Source organism: Triticum urartu, chromosome 6A (assembly GCF_056163025.1).
Source record: "Triticum urartu cultivar PI428250 chromosome 6A, HENAU_Tu73, whole genome shotgun sequence".
In the NCBI taxonomy this organism is placed as follows: Eukaryota; Viridiplantae; Streptophyta; class Magnoliopsida; order Poales; family Poaceae; genus Triticum; species Triticum urartu.
This window is the reverse complement of record NC_141878.1, coordinates 44479900-44498814: the sequence shown is the minus strand read 5'-3', so window position 1 is coordinate 44498814 and position 18915 is coordinate 44479900. Positions and strand designations below refer to the sequence as shown.

General features: G+C 44.8%; 1 protein-coding gene and 1 pseudogene across 1 annotated transcript; both read left to right on the top strand.

Moving 5' to 3' along the window:
• Positions 1 to 6890: 6890 nt before the first annotated feature.
• On the top strand, positions 6891 to 18498 carry LOC125516480 (uncharacterized). Its single transcript, XM_087529688.1, has 7 exons — positions 6891 to 6980; positions 14468 to 14965; positions 15419 to 15781; positions 16508 to 16552; positions 17128 to 17488; positions 17643 to 17764; positions 17891 to 18498. Exons 1-3 carry the CDS (start codon positions 6891 to 6893, stop codon positions 15581 to 15583), a joined length of 753 nt encoding a protein of 250 aa, XP_087385814.1. The 3' UTR covers positions 15584 to 15781; positions 16508 to 16552; positions 17128 to 17488; positions 17643 to 17764; positions 17891 to 18498.
• On the top strand, positions 17698 to 18086 carry LOC147963758 (deoxyuridine 5'-triphosphate nucleotidohydrolase pseudogene; annotated as a pseudogene).
• Positions 18499 to 18915: the final 417 nt, after the last annotated feature.

The window sequence follows — 18915 nt, the reverse complement described above, 5'->3', positions numbered from 1 at the left end:
GACGTGCGTTCAGGGCTCTATGGAGCTCTCGCACTTGTTTTTTTGTTTGGTTTGGCTCTGACGGTTTTTTTTGGTTTGGCATGGACGTCTTTTTTGGTCAATGCATGGAGTGGACGTGGTTCATGGATTGAGTCGTAACTGTTTTTCTTCGGCTGGTGCGTGATCGTGGGCTGAGTTGGTGATGGATCTCGTTCATTGGCCGAGTTAGCGACGGGATGCTGTCGAGCGAGGGTGGGATTGGTCGAACCATCACGACGACGGCATATTGCCCTTTAATAGTAGAGATGATTCTAGCACATATTACTAGACCACGATGGATGGGTTGCCGCGTCCATCTGATTTTATATCAAACGGTAGGAATATTATGAAGTACATTTTGAAACTAAAAACAGAAGAAAAATATAGTCTGATTTTTGAAGTAAACTTGCATACGTCTTCCTATTTCTTTAGACAAAGACACCTTTTATGCTGCCTTTTCTTTGTAGCATAAGGCATCCGATGCATATTATATATTTGTATCACTTGAAAACTACACTTTTCCTATGTCTTTATATTTTTAGACAAGAGTCACGTTTCATTGACGCCCAGTCTATAATTGACCAAAATCCAGACGGTTCTAAACAGAGAAAAAGAAAAAAGAAAAAGGTAGATGCTGGGGTCACCAGCTTATGGAGCAGATGAAGGAGATCAACCATCATGCCACAGCAGTGACGGTGCCAAGAATTCAATCATGTGTAGTCAGTTGAATCTTATGTAGTCAGGAGTATACATTTGTAGGATATTTTGCATGATGATTATTTGTTGCATGATGTTTTTTGCAAAAAAGCTGTGTAGTCAATGGACTACACAGCTCATGTGTGGCTTCGCCACTGTGCCACAGAGAAAAAAGTTACGTATACGGAAGCTTATCCAAGGTCAGATCACATCAACTTGGCATCTCAGAAAGAAAAAGATCACATCGACGTGGCAATTTGGGCTTGATGAGCCCGGGTGATTGATTGCAACGACCGCATGACATTCCGTGGAATTGTGGCAACCATTGGTTGATCATTGATCCATATGGCCGTTGCGGATAACGTGGGTCTCTATGGGGCCAGTACCACAAACAAAGCATGCAGCGGCACATGCCCACCAGCACAAGGTGGTACTGTTTATCGTTCTCCAGCAAGTGGCTTGGCCACTTCTCTTCTTGGAGTCTAGTTAGGCCAACTTCATCGCGCGACCCTATCCTGTCCGTCCCTGTCTGTTTGGAGTAAAACGGACAAAGGAGGCGGCCCAGCGCGCGACGGTCCGGACCCATCTTGTCCGTTTTGTATCCGGATCGACCCATTTCGAACGCAAACTTGCGCCGAATTTGGGTCGCGGTGGACACCAAACGGACGCGCGCTCGTCCGCGTCGGGGCCGCGTGGCAGGCGGCCACCTACCTCCCACCCGCCCACATCAATGCGCACGAGCGGGCGGCCCCACCTGTCATCCGCACGTCGAGCGGTCGTCGTCCTTCTTTAAGTGGGAAGCGTGGACGGGTCGTCGTCCACACTGCCCCACGCCATCCTGCGGCCTCCTCGAAACCCGACAGCGGCGACCACGTCCCAAACCCTAGCCTAGACCTCGCCGGCCGGCCGCCCGCAGCCATGGGCCTCTGGAACTACGGCCGCAAAGGCAGGCACGACCGCGAGGCCGGCTCCTCGTCGGGACGCCGCCGCGGCTCGGTAAAGAAGGAGGAGCCCGCCTCGTCATCGCCACCACGCCTGGTCCCCGCGCCGCCCGCCTTCTCCATCGCGCCCACGTCCGCCGGCGAGCGCGACCGGCATTACGTCCGAGCGTCGATGTGCCGCCGTTATTGGGAGACGAGGACGCCGCTTCCCTGGAGCGACGCCCATCTCCCCAATAATTGGCACCTCTCCGCCGACCAGGTCCCCATCCCGCCGGTCCCGACGAGCGACCGTACGCGCGAAGAGGAGATCGAGCGCCGCCGCCGCCTCCTCCCCGACGACCTCTTCTACGACCCCAGGTACGCCCCCGACTCCGCGCTGTGGGACACCTGGTTTCGTGACGAGCACGACACCAGGCGCGCGTCCTTCTTCGCCGGCACCTCGACGGGGCCGCGGCGGCCACGACAGGGGCGCGCCCAGGAGCGCCGGCGTAGGCGGGTGCGCGGCGTCACGCCCACGCCGTCGCCATCGCCCCCTCCACCTCCTCGCATGTCAGCGGAGGAGGATGCCCGTCTCCTCAAGCGTGTCATGGACGACTCCATGTACACGCATGACGAGCGGCAGTGGGACGGCCTGGAGAAGGCAATGGCCCTCTCTGCCGCCGGGGACGTCGCCTTCCCGGAGCTCCAGATGGTGGCCGTGGAGGACGAGAGGAGGGAGGACCCGCCGGCCGCGTTCCAGCAGCTGCTGGGCCAGAGGTGGCGCTGGTCCTGCACTGCTCCGGAGATGTCCGCGGGCGTGGCGTGAACTGGTGCCCCACTCCGCCGCGGTCACCGGAGCGGGAGGCCTCGCCACGGGAGGAGGTGGTGCAGGCAGCTCCGGCCGTCCAACCCGCCCCGTCCACCACGCACCTCCGGCCCACCTGTGGACGCCGCCGGACTACGTCGACCTCGTCAGCGACGACGACGACACCGGCGGCCAGTGAAGACGGCGACGGCCACGGCACCGACAGGCGCGGTAGGAGCGCGCGGAAGGCGGAGGCGTTTTTTTATTTTGTTTTATATGTTAATTATGAAAAATGGGCCTTTTAAGTGACCGTGGAAACTGGGCCGTTTTGTGGCCGCCCCTATATATATTTTATGTTTTTTTAAAATGTGTTTATTTAGTTTTTTAGTTATTTTGTTTTAGTTTTAATATTTCTTTTATTCCCGTCCATCCCAGACATGATTTGGGGTGCGGCCGCGTGGTGCATGCACGCACAACCCATCTGACAAAGACGGACACGGGTGAATCCATCGGCGCCTCAAAGGGATAAAATCCGGCCAATCCGGACGTCCGTTTGAGGTCACGCGGTGGAGTTGGCCTTACTGTTTGGGCCAGAATCACGCCTGCTCTTTGTATGTCTCGACCGCGCCGTTTGCCGACCTGGCAAGTGTGCATGTCAGTCAGAGAGCAGTGCTCATTTTGACAGATTGTACTTACGCAGAGGCTAATTGGCGACCAATCATATTCATCGCCGTGGGCCTCGCGAGCCACGGTAGATCCAACAAGGTCGGAGTTTCCCATTTCCAGCCGTGGGCCTCTCAAGCCGCTTACGGAGTGTCCTTTTCCCTCTGTCACGGAATCTTTTTTATCTTGTTTTCGCTCCTTTGTTTCATCGATAGCAGGTTCACGTACGTGATTATAATCGTTCCAGCTTTTATTTTTTTGGCTTGTCGTTCCAGTTTTTTGAAAGGGCACTACTACTACTCCTCGGTGGCTCATTCTCGCATTCAAATTAAACTGCTACTGCATCCAAGAGCTTTCCGTTTCCAGCATGACGATTTCTAGCTTTCCGCTGCAAGTGTATATACACTCGTACAGCCATTTGCATAAACCAACGCAACTGCCTGAACAGAAAGAGTGGACAACGCAACAAGCACGTGCTGCTGCCGGCCCCACGGAGCCAAGCAAGCAAGTGGTCCTTTTGTAGCTCTCCACGGGAGGAACATGTTTCTAATACTACATTTTATTGTCCCTATCACGTCATGTGAGGGAAGACGCAAAACCGAATGCGCCATTTCGCCAGGGAACATGTCCAAATTTTGCATGATACCATGAGCTTAAGCATGGTTGGATCTTGGACGCAATGGGTGGCACGCCATCCATCTGAGTCAGCTCTGCCAGCTGGCCAGTTGCCATCTAGGCACCGTGCCCCGGCCACCCACGCCGCCAGACCAGGAACCGCGATGCATCATACGGTCACAAGAGGATGGCACCATACGGTCGTCGTCGTCGCCGTCGCCGCCATAACCGCCATGGCTCTTGTCACGCGAGCAGGAGAGAAATTTTGGACCGGAACAACAGCATGGGTAGGCTTATGGCAGACCTGGTCCAAGTTTCAGGCTTCCGTTGTTCCCTACCTAGCCAAAAATTCAGATCATGAATTGGTTGAAAAATACTCACAACTGGAGCTTGATCATGATAAGCTCAAGAGCGATCAGGCAACTGTCGTGCTGACCTAGCTGGATGAGTCGAAATCGCCATTTTATAACAACTACTCACAGTGTGATGAGCACATACAGATCCATCCATGCAATAGGATCAAAGCAATTGCAAAGGGCCACTCTCTCTCAGGTAGCCTGTTATGTCTTCTCTGCAGCCCCTCGGAGCAAGATGGGCAACATTAGTTCTCATCATCACAACCAAATCGAAAGGAGGATAGCAATACCGTAAGGCGAAGTTTAGTAACCAATGAGGATTACATGGGCAGAATATTCATTAGGGATAAATTACCTTAGGATAAATTTGCCTACGAGCTGGCAACAAAGGAGGCTGAAAGGTGATAAAGATTTGGCGGGAAACAAGCTTCAATAGAAAAAGCAAACAGAAAGTAATAGAATGGGCGCGACCTTTTCAGAATCTTTCTTTGACCTGCACATCCAAAGCTCGCGCTTGTGGAGCGTCCAAACACCACGCCTATCAGAGTCCAAGCCTAGGCTTCGCCGATGATTGCCCAGAATTAAGAGCAGCAGCGTTAATGCCATCGTTGCAGCAGTTGCCAGAAGCACTGGCCTAAGCTTAATGGAGCAGGAGTTCTCAGCAAACTGAGATTTCGCTGAGCACTATTTGTCTATGGGGAATGAGAAGAGCACCGAGGAAACATCCTTCTGCCGCTGAGCAGAACACCAACGGTCGAGCCAGAATGATACTTCCTCCGTTTCATATTAGTTATCGCTGATTTAGTACAACTTTGTACTAAATCAGAGATAACTAATGAAACTATGGGAGTATGTTAGAGACGTCACCTGGTGCACAACGTGTATCCATGACCATCGGAATCATCGACTCGAGAGTCCTCCAAGTAGCAGTATCCATTATATGCTTAGCAGGGTTGTAAGGATGATCATATGAAGCATGAAGCCAATTCCAGCATGGAATGTTGCTCCCCTGCAAAAGGAGGTTCACCAACTTGCACATCATTGCAGAGTTGTCAGTAATGTAACCGTAGATGGTGGTTTTCTTTTATGCCACGGCTTCCACGAATGCCATTCCCTTAGGGTGTCTTTGGTTCGGGAACGAAGTGGAATGTAATGTCATGGTTCCGTTCCATCAGAATGGGTTGGTTCCGTTCCGGTGTTTGGTGAAGGGAATTAGGAGGAATGGAATGGTTCTATCTCAGCGTTTGGTTGGATAGCACAGAATGGATTTTTCCACATAATGCATATGGTTTATCTCAAATCTTTGCATAGAAATGGTGGGACTCTCACATATGTATATACATTGTCACAATTATAGCTCTTTACATTTTGTCAATTTCTAAAAAGGATCTACGGTTCATGCATGAAAAAAAAATCTCACTGTTTTCTATCCACAATAAGAGTTTGCCATGTCGAGTTTGGCATGAACGCATCCGGCAAAAATCTACAGGCATGAACGAAATAAAAAATTCTCACTGCAAGCATCAGGAACAGGTTGAGTTTGGCATGGACGCATCTAGCAGAACTGAACGCATCCATAAATACTGAACGCCGTCTGCTCCTTTCCTCTCTGGCCGCTGCCGCTACCCAGGCAAGCTGATGCTGCCGCCGACCAGGTGTGGCTGCCGCTGGCTGGCTTCTAATCCTCGCGCCGAAGTAGCCTGGCTCGCCGCCCAGCTTCAAGACCGTCGGCCCGCAGCCGCTCGTCCGCCGCCCCGCAGCTGATTGAGGAGAAGACGAGGGAGAGGGTGGCGTGGAGGAAGAACAGTCAGCGGCGAGCTACCGGTGGCGTGGATCGAGGGAGGAGAGAGACGAGGGGGAGGCGGCGCACCAGAGAGGAGAGGCGAGAGGGGATAGGGTCGCGGGAGAGAGACGAGGGGGAGACGGTTCCGTGTGATCCGCTCGAATTCGAGGTCTCACCTCGTTCCGGATCTGAGCCGAATATTCGGTTCGCGGGAACGAGTCGGTCACCGTTCCATGCATATACCAAACGCGAGAATCAGGTTGAGGAACGGGTCCGCCCCGTGATATTCCGATCCATGACAGGAACCAAACACGTCCTTATAAAACTTGGCAAGAACTCAAAACATTGGTGCCACAATTTTTTTTTAGAATTTTTCATCTTTTTCAGATTTGACTATTCATGCTGAGATCAGATAAGCTCAAACCGAGATGGGGACCTTCTAACACCTTTGTCATGAATGCAAATGACATGCATCTATAGATGATGTTTTTCTGAACATTTTGATATTTTATTCACATTTTTCTGAGTTAGTATGAATTTGTTATGATTTTTTCAATGTGACGATCAAACGGTCAAAGGGCAAAAGCATAAGACGAGCAGAGTGGTTTGAGTAGGAATGACTGTTGTCGAAACCACGCCCATCTGTTTTTTATAGAGTGATAGGAATGTATAGTCCGTAGATATATCACCACATAGACATGAAACAAAACTTAAAATTCCCCACTTGAAGTATTAGTTAATGATTGAAGTGGGATGTGTAGGAAATTCCACGAAACAAAGGGTTGGCCGGGGGGCACGGGGATCACTTCTTTTTTTTACAACTTATGTATATGTTCATCACTTCACGTGAAGAAAAGATGAATGCGCCATTTCCCTTGGGAATAGGTTCAAATTTTGCATGATACCATAAGCATGGGAACAACTACGCATCTTGAGTGTCTATTCAGCTCTAGAGAAGCACTATGGTACGCCTTGCACAGGAAACAAAGTAGAAGATCCCGTGGGGCGTACGTCGGTGTAGTGGAAGACGAGCGATGGTGGTGGTTGGATCTTTGGATGCAATGGGTGGCACCGGCACCGCACACCCCATCCGCGTCCGCCCTGCCAGGCAAGTTCCCGTCCAGGCACGACCACCCGCGCCGCCGGAGCAGCAGCCGCGATGCATCACTCCGATTACGCGAGCAGAAGAGGATGACACCATACGGTCGTCGCCGCCAGCCCCGTAACCGCCGTGGCTCTGATCACGCAAGCAGAAGGAATTTTTTGAGCCAGAGCAGCAGCCGCAGAAGAAATTTAATGAATATGTGTTAATTGTTTTTCAAATACATGTTCAATTTCATTAACGATACAAATTCTCACTTAAAACTACGAAAAAATTACATTGTAAAACTATTCTTTCAAATGTCACTCAATACCTGTCTACTTTTATAATACGCATAGCATTTTCTTATACATCTGGAACATTTTTGTTTACACGTCAAACAGTTTTCGAATACATGGTTTGAATATGTGTTAAACATTTTTCAAATACACTATTCACATTTTTACATTTTTTAAACTATGCGAACATTTTTTAAAAAATTGCAAATATTTTTTAATGCATGTACATTTTCTAAAATGTCATGTATAATTTTTTAATTTTGCAAAAAGTACATTGTTTAAAATTCTACAAATACCTTTTAGAAACACATAAATATTTTTAAAATGTCACAAACATTTCGATGAATGCTATCAACATCTTCTAGACATAGCATGAACAGTTTTCAACATTCCATTAAAATTTGTCTAATGCACGTTGAAAATATTATAGAATTTTTAAATTAATTAGATATATAGCTCAAATATAAACAGAGGTAAAAAGAAATGGATGAAGAAACAGACGCCACAGCTATATCTCGTCTGTTGCGAGATGTAGCTCTGGTTTGCCTCTTGCGCCCTCAAATATGGGCCAGTCCATTGGCGCATTTAGCTCTCTCGGTTGTTTTTTCTTCTTTCCTCTATTGTACCCTGGTTGGACTGGTCTGGGATTTCCCGCCTTCTTTTTTTTTTCTTTCTTTCATTTTACTGTTTTTTCTTTATTATTTTTACCTGTCTTCTTCAATTTCATTGCTTTCTCTTTTCTATCTTTTTCTATGCGTTTTCTTTACCTTTCTCACCGGTTTTCTTTGGTTTTCTTTTTCTCTTTTTTCCTTTAATGTATTTTTTATGTTTTCATCAGTTTTCATAAGGTCTTTTCTTTTCTTTTTTCATCTGTGTGTTTTTCTCATGGTTTACATCAGTTTTGGTTTGATATTTTATTTTAGTATTTCTTTACTGGTTTTCTTCAAGATTATTCAATGCCTATCTACTTTTCCCATACACATTGTACATTTTCTGGACACATCCGAAATATATTTTTTTCATACACATTAAAAAAATTTCACCTACATCATTAACAGTTTTTTATATATAATTGTATGTCTACTTTTTCTTATACATGATATAATTTTTGGATACATAATAAACAATATTGTTATTGACATTTTTTTCAAATAACGAACTAACTTTCTTCAACTCATTTTTGATGACTAAATTTTGCATACACGTTTAACATATTTGAGTACATGGTAAACATTTGTCAAATATATGTTTTGATGAATTGTTTTTCATACATATTGTACATTTTTCTTATACATCTTAAACATTTCTTTTGTACATGTTTATCTTTTTACAAATACATGATTAACATATTTTGAGTATATATATGTCAATGTCTACTTTTTCAAATATATGTTTACAATTTTTAAATGTGTGATGAACAGCTTTTAAAAATTAAATTTAGAAATAAAAGCAAACTTTTAAAAAACAAAAGAAAAAAGTGGGAAAGCAAAACAGGAGGAAACAAAAAAGGAAATAGTCGCTTCTCACTAGGCCGACCCATTTTTCTAACTCGCATCAAGCGAGATATAGATGCGCCCAAAAGCAGAAAAGGGAAAACAAACAAACATGAAGCTACTTGGGTCGGCCCAATAGTTGCGACGTGCAGCGCCCTTGAGTCGAGCGCTTGTTGAGTCTTGTACGAAGCAAGACCCCAAATTCTATTTGGCGTCCGTTGCGCCGGTTTAAGGTGTTGCCACAAACGGGCACAGACGACCCCCCCCCCCCCCTCCCCATTGATGCTGCGTCGTCTGGCACGACCCATTAAAATGTATCCGAGAGAGTTCGATCACTAGTTTTGGGTAGCTTCCAGAAACTTCCTATCCAGTACTTTTTTTTATTTGTCTATTTTCTATACCAGTTTTGTTTTTTACTTTTATTTAATTATTTTATTTTTATTTATTCCTTTTATTTTTATTTTTCAATGAAGTTTTTCAAATCTCTAAACTTTTTGCAATTTTTTGAATTTTTTCTATTGATGAACTTTTTTTTCCTAAAATCGATAAACATGTTTTCAAAATCAATGAATTTTTTCAAATCATTGTACTTTTTTCAAAATCGATGAACTTTGTTTCACATTCGTTCACCTTTTTGAAATCCACAAATTCAGGAAAATTTATTCAATTCAGTGAAAATTTTCAAATTCATTTTTTTTCTAAAATTGTGATATTCTCTTTGAAATATGTAAATGGTTTTCATCTCACATTTTTTTCGAAGTACTATGAAAACCCTGCTGGAGAAGACCAACTGCAGAAAAAAGCGATAATAAACTAGCTTCTTATAGAGAATGAAAAGAAAAAAGAAGCAAGCTGGCGAAGCGAGAGAGCCAACTAGCGCTATAGTGGGTCGCGACCCTCTGGCACCGCGCGCGATCGCCACCTTTCGTAACTGGCACTTAAATTGCTGACAAGGAGCTCTCAAGCAAGACATATCCTATCCCACGCAGGGGTTCATGAGAAAACATGGCCCCAACTCCCAACCCACCCCCCCCCCCCCCACGTATTCAGGAGAACCCACTTTAACCAGAGTTTTAATTTTGTGTGTGCTTTCTTATGCCATTTTAAGTTTTTTTTATTTTCTGTTTTTCTTTTCTCAATTTTCATTTTAAAATTAGTTAACATTTTATTAAAATTGGGAATATTTTTAGAAAATTGTGAATTTATTTTTATATTGGAACAGAATTTCAAATTTTAAATCTTTTTTCTAAATCAGGAACATTTTCTAAAATCCATGAACATCTTTAAAAATTTGTGATTTTCTAAAAAAATCCTAGAGATTTATTGCATCATGATATTTTTTTTATATTCGTAACTGTTTCGTAAAATTTGTGAACATTTTGAAGTTTTATAAACATATTGATAAAGATGGAAAAAATCCACTTAAAACAATAGTGTACATGGCGCAGTAGGTGCTAAGTGATGAAGCATTATATGGGCCGCACCATTTAGCATCCAAGGTGGGGATTTGGTCTACAACCAGACACGCATTATAGGAGCACTCTACTATAACATTGGTGTATAGGACACGTAACGCATGTGTACACACATTCACATATCGTCTAATGAATATACTAGCTCAACCGCAAAAAAATAATGAATATACTAGCTAAATACCCATGCGTAGACTCATGACACCACACAGAGGGCACAACTCATCACCAAGCACATACACTTGACCAACTTTGTTCGTGATGAGAGGCTAGAGGTGGTCAGGCAACACCTGCAACACAAATATCTTGATCATCAAAGGGAGGTACGCTTTTCATAAAGGTGTGGTCCATGCATTAGTCGGCGCACAACATAGAGTGTGACATGCCAAACCGACAAAGAAGAGTCTTGACATGTTCAAGTGCCAAAATATGGCTTTTCATAAAGGTATGGTCCATGCGTTAGTTGGTGCATGACATAGAGTGTGATATGCCAAGCCGACAAAGAAGAGTCTTGACAGGTTCAAGTGCCAAAATATGGTGCCCAGATAGTCTGTAAGCAGCGGCGGGAGGGTCACCTGAGGTTGGCCCAAGCAATGATTTCCTTGGGCCCAGTAGCAGAGACATGCCCAGACAGCCGTGGCCGTGTCCTGGGGCCTGATGCCCAATTGACTTACTGTAGCTAAAATGCTACAGTAAAAAGGTGGCCTGGAGCGGTCTGAGCCTTGGCCCAATACTGGCCCCGCCATTGCTTGGGCCCAAATGTTCGACGAAATGAGATGTTCCAGTTCCCATTATGGGCAACCGAGGCAACACTAGTAGAAAAAGACTGATTTGTTCCGGTTCATAAGGCCCATTTGTCCCGGTTCGGGAACCAGGGCTAAAGGGTTGATACTAAATCCCAATAACTTTAGTCCCGGTTCGGCTACGAAGCGGGACAAATGGGCCTCCACGTGGCCGCTGCGGCTTGCCCAGACATGAGGGCCTTTTGTCCTGATTGGTAGCACCAACCGGGACCAAAAGGCATCCACGCGTCAGTAGTTCAGGGGCTGGGGTTTTTGTTTTTTTTGAAATGGAGGGCAGGTTGGGGGTTTTGTAGGGTTAATTTAGGGGTTTCATATATTGTGTTAGCTAGCTAATCGAGAGAAGTGTCCTATCTTATCTCCGTGCTTGGTCGACGCTATGTATTATACGTATAAAGAGGACTTGACACACTAGTTAGTAAGCAAATGAAGGAAACCATTAAGTACAGAAGATCGTCATGAATATATACAGAGAGAAGTGATCGACCTCTCCTTCTCCGAGAGATTGGTCGAACAACAAGTTTTCGTATATTTATCCGACGCTACTGGCTACATATATACAATATAAGATCTTTTACAATTCAATAACATCTGGACTCAAGTTTCACATGGTATTTTCCGGCTTTATTGATGACGTGGTCAAGAAAGAATCCCGCCAATTTTTTTTGAATTGCTCGTATGCGATCTTGTGGTAGGAGTTCATTCCACATCTCCCACATCTAATTTGAAGAAGGGGGTCAATACATATATATGAATGAAATTCAACACAAATGATGGTGTAATAAAATGAAATTGCAAATATTATTGCTTACACACTTCAAATTGTCTTTTAGAGTAGCCCTGCTTATTTTTGCAAGTCACGTTGTAGATGAACTCGCAAACGTAGTATCCACACTAATTATTCCCGGGTTCGTGCCACAAGCACTTTACAAGAAATAGAGGTCAATCAAACTAATAATGAAGCATTATTAATGGTATTGATGAAAGTAGCTAGAATCAACAGGAGATGCACGGAACAGTAGTACTTACTTTCGGGTGTGTAAATCGCAGCTCCTCCAGCAGTCTCGGAGCTTGTGTGGTGAATACTTTCCAAACCCTACGAGACAAAGAAAACAATTACTTGATATCAGGAAATGAACAAAGTTGCGGATATGGCGCGATAATGATCGATTGTACTTACTTCTCGATTATTTTAGTCATGGCCGCGTAGTCCTTGGGATTTTTTCTCCTCGAGTCTAAAACTGTTACTAGTCCCTGCTCAAGCTTAATATCTAGGGGAATATAGTGGAAGCTGCGCACGCATGCATAACTCATCAATTACATTACTATAAACTCGAGTAATAATGGAAACCGAATGTCCACAAGACAGTAACACTTACTTGAAGTTGTAAGGAAAGAGTATTTAACTTTGTTTTGATTTTGAAGCAACGATCGTAGCAAGTTGGCCTCAGTTTGTTTGACATCATATTTAGCCGTCCATTCATCTATGAGATTTGTGTTAATGAACCCAATATCACAGATTTCTGCCTTTCTGCATTCAACGATCTTTAATCTGCATAATATAGTGAGAATAATTATATATACATGCAATAAAAGAGCTGAGCTATATATAGAGACTTAATTACAAATGTAGTACTTACAGACAGTAGCAAGTGACGATTATTTTATCGAGGGCCTTTTAATTGAAAAACTGGAAGAACTTCTCAAATGGAACAGACAACGTATCAATTCCAACGAGGTCATGCCTCATAACTCTTCGCGTTTCAAAGAATTCCCTCACTTGGGCTTGACAGATCTCCGCGTTTTCCTTCTCGGTCATCTCGTATGGTAACTTCTCTATAGGTTTGAGAGATGGACCGAATCTGTATTGCCTCTCGTCTCTGGCTGTACTGCTAGACGCCGGAGCAGCCGGAGCGACGGCGGCTGTCTTCCTTCGTTGCTTACGAGGCGGAGAAGGAGGCGGAGTGCTACGATGATACGTCCATTTTGCATCATGCTTTTATATCGATATTTATCACATTATGGACTGTTATTTCACTTTATATCACAATACTTATGGCTATTCTCTCTTATTTTACAAGGTTTACATAAAGAGGGAGAATGTCGGCAGCTGGAATTCTGGTCTGGAAAAAGAGCAAATATTAGAGACCTATTCTGCGCAACTCCAAAAGTCCTGAAACTTCACGGAACGTCTTAAAAGAAATAAAGAAAAATTCACGCCAAAGATGAAGGCCAGGGGGCCCACACCCTTCTCACGAGGGTGGGGGGCGCCCCCCTAGGGCGCGCCCCTACCTCGTGGGCCCCCTGGTGTCTCTCCGACGCCCATCTTCTCCTATATGAGGTTTTTCGATGAGAAAAAAATAAGAAGGAACTTTTCAGGACGAGACTCCGCCGCCACGAGGTGGAACCTTGGCGGATCCAATCTAGAGCTCTGGCAAAGAGATTCTACCGGGGAAACTTCCCTCCCGGAGGGGGAAATCATCATCATCGTCATCACCAACGCTCCTCTCATCGGGAGAGGGCAATCTCCATCAACATCTTCACCAGCACCATCTCATCTCCAAACCCTAGTTCATCTCTTGTATCCAATTCTTATCCCAAAGTCTGGGATTGGTGCTAGTAGGTTGCTAGTAGTGTTGATTACTCCTTGTAGTTGATGCTAGTTGGTTTATTTGGTGGAAGATCGTATGTTCAGATCCTATATGCATATTATTACCCCTCTGATTATGAATATGAATATGCTTTGTGAGTAATTACGTTTGTTCCTGAGGACAAGGGAGAGGTCTTGCTATTAGTAGTCATGTGAATTTGGTATTCGTTTGATATTTTGATAAGATGTATGTCGTCTAGCCTCTAGTGGTGTTATGTGAACGTCGACTACATAACACTTCACCATTATTTGGGCCTAGAGGAAGGCATTGGGAAGTAATAAGTAGATGATGGGTTGCTAGAGTGACAGAAGATTAAACCCTAATTTATGCGTTGCTTCGTAAGGGGCTGATTTGGATCCATATGTTTCATGCTATGGTTAGGTTTACCTTAATACTTTTGTTGTAGTTGCGGATGCTTGCAATAGAGGTTTACTATTAGGAAAAACTTTATACACAGAATCTTAGCAGCAGCGCAGCACAAAAAAAGACGCTACTGCTAATTAGTAGTAGCGCGGGTTGTAAACCCACACTACTACTAATTGATAGTAATAGCGCGGGTTATAAACCCGCGCTACTACTAAGTGTTCTCCATCGTGCCCGCCCGGACAAGCAGTAGTAGTAGCGGGGATATAAACCCACGCTACTACTAAGTTGATAGTAGTAGCGCGGTTTATAAACTCCGTGCTACTACTATGTGATCTTCATCGCTATTATTATGTGGTCTTCATCGTGCCTCCCGCGACATGCCATAGGAGCAGCGTGGGTATAAACCCAGCGCTACTGCTGTAGAACCACCGACGCATGTATACACATAGCTGGCGGAGGCCAAAGCCCAAATTCCCCTCTTGACCACTCCGCCCACTCTTCCTCTCCTTTTTCCCAAGTCCCCGGCGCCGCCGCCCAACGTCCCCACCAAGCACCACCCGTCCGCCACCGCCACCGCCTCCCTCTCCCTCTCCACCCGCGCGCGCGCCGCCTCCCCCAGCGCCCCGTCCCCCTCGCCGTCTCCTCCGGCAGACGGGGTCGGCCCCGCGGCGACGACGCGGGGCGACGTGTACCTGGGGCGGCAGCTCGCGGCCGCGGCCGCGGCGGGCGCCCGCACGCGCGCGCCGGAGGAGGACGTCGAGAGCCGCCGCCGCCGCAAGGAGAAGCGGAGGGCCCTGGCCAAGAAGATGACCCCAACACACACACTCCCGCTCCCATCCTCTTCTCCCGGGATGCAAGCAGCTGCAAGGAAGGGCGCGGCGGCGGCGGCGGCGACGGCAGCGTCGGCGTCCTTCCACTCCACCGCCGCGGCGCTCTCAAAATCCACGGTGCGCCCACCCTGACTTTCCCCATCCATCTCTTTCTCCCTCTTTCTTTTTTCCTGATGACGAATCAATTCGATCCACGCATCCAGTTCAGTTCTTGCTCTCCAAATCCCATTAGGATTGCTATACTAGATAGGCTAGGAGAGCTGGCTAGGCTGTAAAAGAGGAATATTTACTGCCCGGGATCATCATCACAGTCAGCTTAGCAGGATGATTAGTTTGCACGCTTCAGCAATGGAAGCTCTATTGTGCTGTGCATTTTTCAGGTCCACTGCACATTTGAGGTCTACCTCAATTTCATAATGAAATTCAAATTGAGGGTTCCTTTAATTTCACCCACAAAAAATTGAGTGCCTGAGGGCTTGCCAAATGCCAAGTACAGTAGCATATGCGCGTATTCAATAAAACTATTTGGGATGTGAGCTTGACCATGGTTCTGTAATTATTTTTGCGCAGCCTTGTATCCGGTTCAACGTCCGAGAAAAGCGCACAGACGCGAAGAATGCCCTTAAGAACATTCTGCCTATCAGAGCATGGACTAACATGACACAGTGTGTTTCCTTTCGCCTGTCATCGCTGTCGGCAGTGAAAATTCGATGCCAAATCACACCTGATGGCTGATGTAGTGTCTGCACTAGGAAATGGAATTCTAAAGTGACGATTTGTTTATCTTGACTGTATGATTGCTGGACATGACAACATTGTCTTGTTTGTATCCTGTGTGAGCAGAAGAAGAGGCACAACCAACTGAAGACCGTGCTATGCGGGCGGTGCAAGCTGCTGTCGCACGGAAGGTGTTTGACAAAATGACCAAGTAAGGTAAGAGTGGCTTTCATAGTTCTAGTACTACTTGGTGTTTTTGTTTCTCTCTGTAATATACTAACGTGAGTCTAACGATTAAATGGGAGGCGAGACGACATCGTCGCTTTGACTCAAACGAACCGTCGGCTCGGCCGCCGCCTGCTGCAACGATTGACCTCCGTAGGTCATTTTCTAGGATTTGATAGGGTTAATGTGACACACTCCCCGTAGGTCATTTTCTAGGATTTGATAGGGTTAATGTGCTACCCTTATCAGGCATGTACTTTATTCTAATCAAATTTGATAGGGTTAATGTGACACAATACCCGTAGGTCATTTTCTAGGATTTGAAAATAACTGCCAGTACTTGTGTGCAGGCTGCTAATAGTAGCATACTTTGTTCTAATCAAAATTTCTATGCAATTCAATCCGGAAAGCCACTCTGTTAGTAATACAGAACTAGCATTTATTTAGACTAAAAATATGCACTGTAATTTAATGTGCATTTTTGCCCAGTAATGTGTATTCCTTCTCTTTTTGGTTGCCTGAATTTAAAGTGGTTTTGGACTGTAATTTTCAGTAATGTGTCACTTCTAGTTTACCTGAATATTTTTGTATTCTTATCAGTTTTGTGCCCCATTCTAAAGAAGTTCAGTAAATGTGTACGTCCCATTCTGTAAATACAATATTTTACAAACCATTTAGATACAAAAACCTGATCTTTGTTTTCTTTTTCACAAGAAGCTATTTTTGGCTTACATGAAGGGATGCATGCTCTTCATCTTGCAGGTATGACTCATCCTCGCATTCTTACTCCGCCTTTGTTTCCTTCGACTTCTTGATTCTGAAATTTTAAGATAAATTGTAAGTACTCAGTATCATGTTCTTAAGCAAAGCTACTGTTTTTTGCTTGAATTACAGTGTTTTGTCTGACCTATGTATAGTGTCAATAAAATCTAAATTTCAAGATGGAGATACATTTTTTGGTGGCATCTTACATCACAGTCGTTGGTCGTAGGATTTTAGAAAAAAAACACTGTATCAGGAATACAAGTGTTTATGAAACTACTGTTGTTGGTTTAGCCAAACACCTCACAGTTTCCAAAACTACAGTTTTGTAGAAACCATAGTATTCTGATTGAGCTAAGCTAGCCGTGTATATCCACCTGTGGGAGTCAAGGTGCGTACGCTCCTTGTCTTTTTTCACTTTTTAGATTAGATTGAATAACAAGAATTGCCAATCAACTGTAAAAAAATTTAATTACCAATCTGCATGCACAAGACATATATCTTTCTCATCATTTTAAACAGTAACCATTGATACTCCAAGCATACATTTTCTGAGAATTACTCCATATATGTAGGCTGGCAGCGGTGTTCGCAAATCACCACGGAGAAAGTAAAGATCTCGAGAGGATTCCGTTTGTTTGCTCTATGTATTGTCTTTCGAAGCGCAGGAAAAAACACAAAAAATTCTAGTTTATTTTACTGCCTTTTGTAGTAAAAGAAAATGAAAATCACAAAAAAATGTTTGTTTCTCTGCCTTTTGTACTAATGGAGAGGGAAAGTCACAAAAAAATGTTTGTTTTTAGGGTCGAGCAGTCAGTTGGTTTGTCGCTCACTCAGAAATGTTTTTGGTTTTGGGGGCTTCGATGTGTACATTGTGCATCAGCATACACTGCTAGCTGCCCGTGGAGATCAGCACTAAAGAATAAACAAATCCTGGTAATTCTTTCATCTAGGATGCTTATGCCGTCTCGAAACTGTCAACCTGACTCATAGAATGATCTTTTTATTTAGGATGCATGGTTATTTTTTCTTTTTCTTGTTATTATGCATTACTATGAGTTCATTGTATTAAGATTCCTTACAACTTTAGGCACCTGAGCTATTTACAGAAGGAGGGGACCCAGCCTTCTTCACGGCTCGCGGCAATGTCTCCCATTGATTCGTTCGTGCAACAAGGAGGGGACCCGTCCTTCTTCACGTCTCGTGCAACAAGTAAGGACCAGCCTCTGGTTATTACTATTGATTCGTGTGCATGTGCTAAAAAGTAAGAAAATACCCTGCTGGATTTGGACGCTGACAAGCACTAACAAGTTTTCACTTTCCCGACGTGGCCACAAGGGTGATCGACGCGGACTACCGCTGCCTGGTGGGCGTCGTGCTCTTCAACCACTCGGAGGTGGACTTTGCCGTGAAGCCCGGCGACAGCGTCGCACGTATGATCGTCCAGGTGATCGTGACGCCGGAGGTCGCCGAGGTGGAGGACCTCGATACCATCGTTTGGGGGGAGGGAGGATTGGGGTCCACCAGCATCTGAACTCCGGGCCTTGGTAGATACATCTAGAGAAGTGGTATGTTTAGGCTGCTGGTGAAACACTAGGAAAGATACCTTTGGTTGTGTGCGTTTACTGTTAAATGGAATCACGTGATCTCTTGTACTACCTCCGTCTAATTGAATAAGTCATTCGCGTAGTTCTAGGTCATCGATTTAAGGAATTAAATATGTGTTATATGTCATGAAAAGTATATCACTAGATTTCTATAATGATGTAGTTTCTAAATACATATTTTTTGTCACATATAATACATATTTAGATAGTTAAATCGTCAACCTAGAACTACGCGAATGACTTATTCATCGAAACGGAGGTAGTAGTTGAGATGTTCAATGTTGCATCCATGAATGGTGCAAGTGTTAAGATGGTCCTTTAACCTTAATTTATTTTGCACTGGACGTGTCTCTGATCTTCATCCATGAATGTTGCATCTAATTTTTATTTTTTTAAATTCTTAATTTGTTAGTAGTAGCGTGGGGGAAAAATGTGTGCTACTAGTATTTAAGATACTAGTAGCGTGTGGTATAATAGATGCGCTACTACTATTCTGTTATTAGTAGCGCGGGCTTCAAATAGTAGTAGCGTGGGTGTCATCCGCGCTACTACTAACTTTTTAGTAGTAGCACGGGTTGCACCCACGCTACTACTAACTTTTAGCTGTAGCGCAATAGTAGTAGCGCGGGTATCCGCGCTACTAGTAGCCAATTTACCCGCGCTGCTAGTAGCCTTTTCCCTAGTAGTGGTTAATCATAAGTGGGATGCTTGTTCAAGTAAGAACAGCACCCAAGTACCGGTCCACCCATATATCAA

What these genes read in the sequence shown, in the direction of transcription:
- LOC125516480 (XM_087529688.1), top strand. Translation starts at nt 6,891, where the DNA reads ATGGTGGTGGTTGGATCTTTGGATGCAATGGGTGGCACCGGCACCGCA. An exon ending in CCAGGCAAGTTCCCGTCCAG is followed by an intron (nt 6,981 to 14,467) that starts GCACGACCACCC and finishes GTATACACATAG; the next exon opens with CTGGCGGAGGCCAAAGCCCA. An exon ending in CGGCGCTCTCAAAATCCACG is followed by an intron (nt 14,966 to 15,418) that starts GTGCGCCCACCC and finishes ATTTTTGCGCAG; the next exon opens with CCTTGTATCCGGTTCAACGT.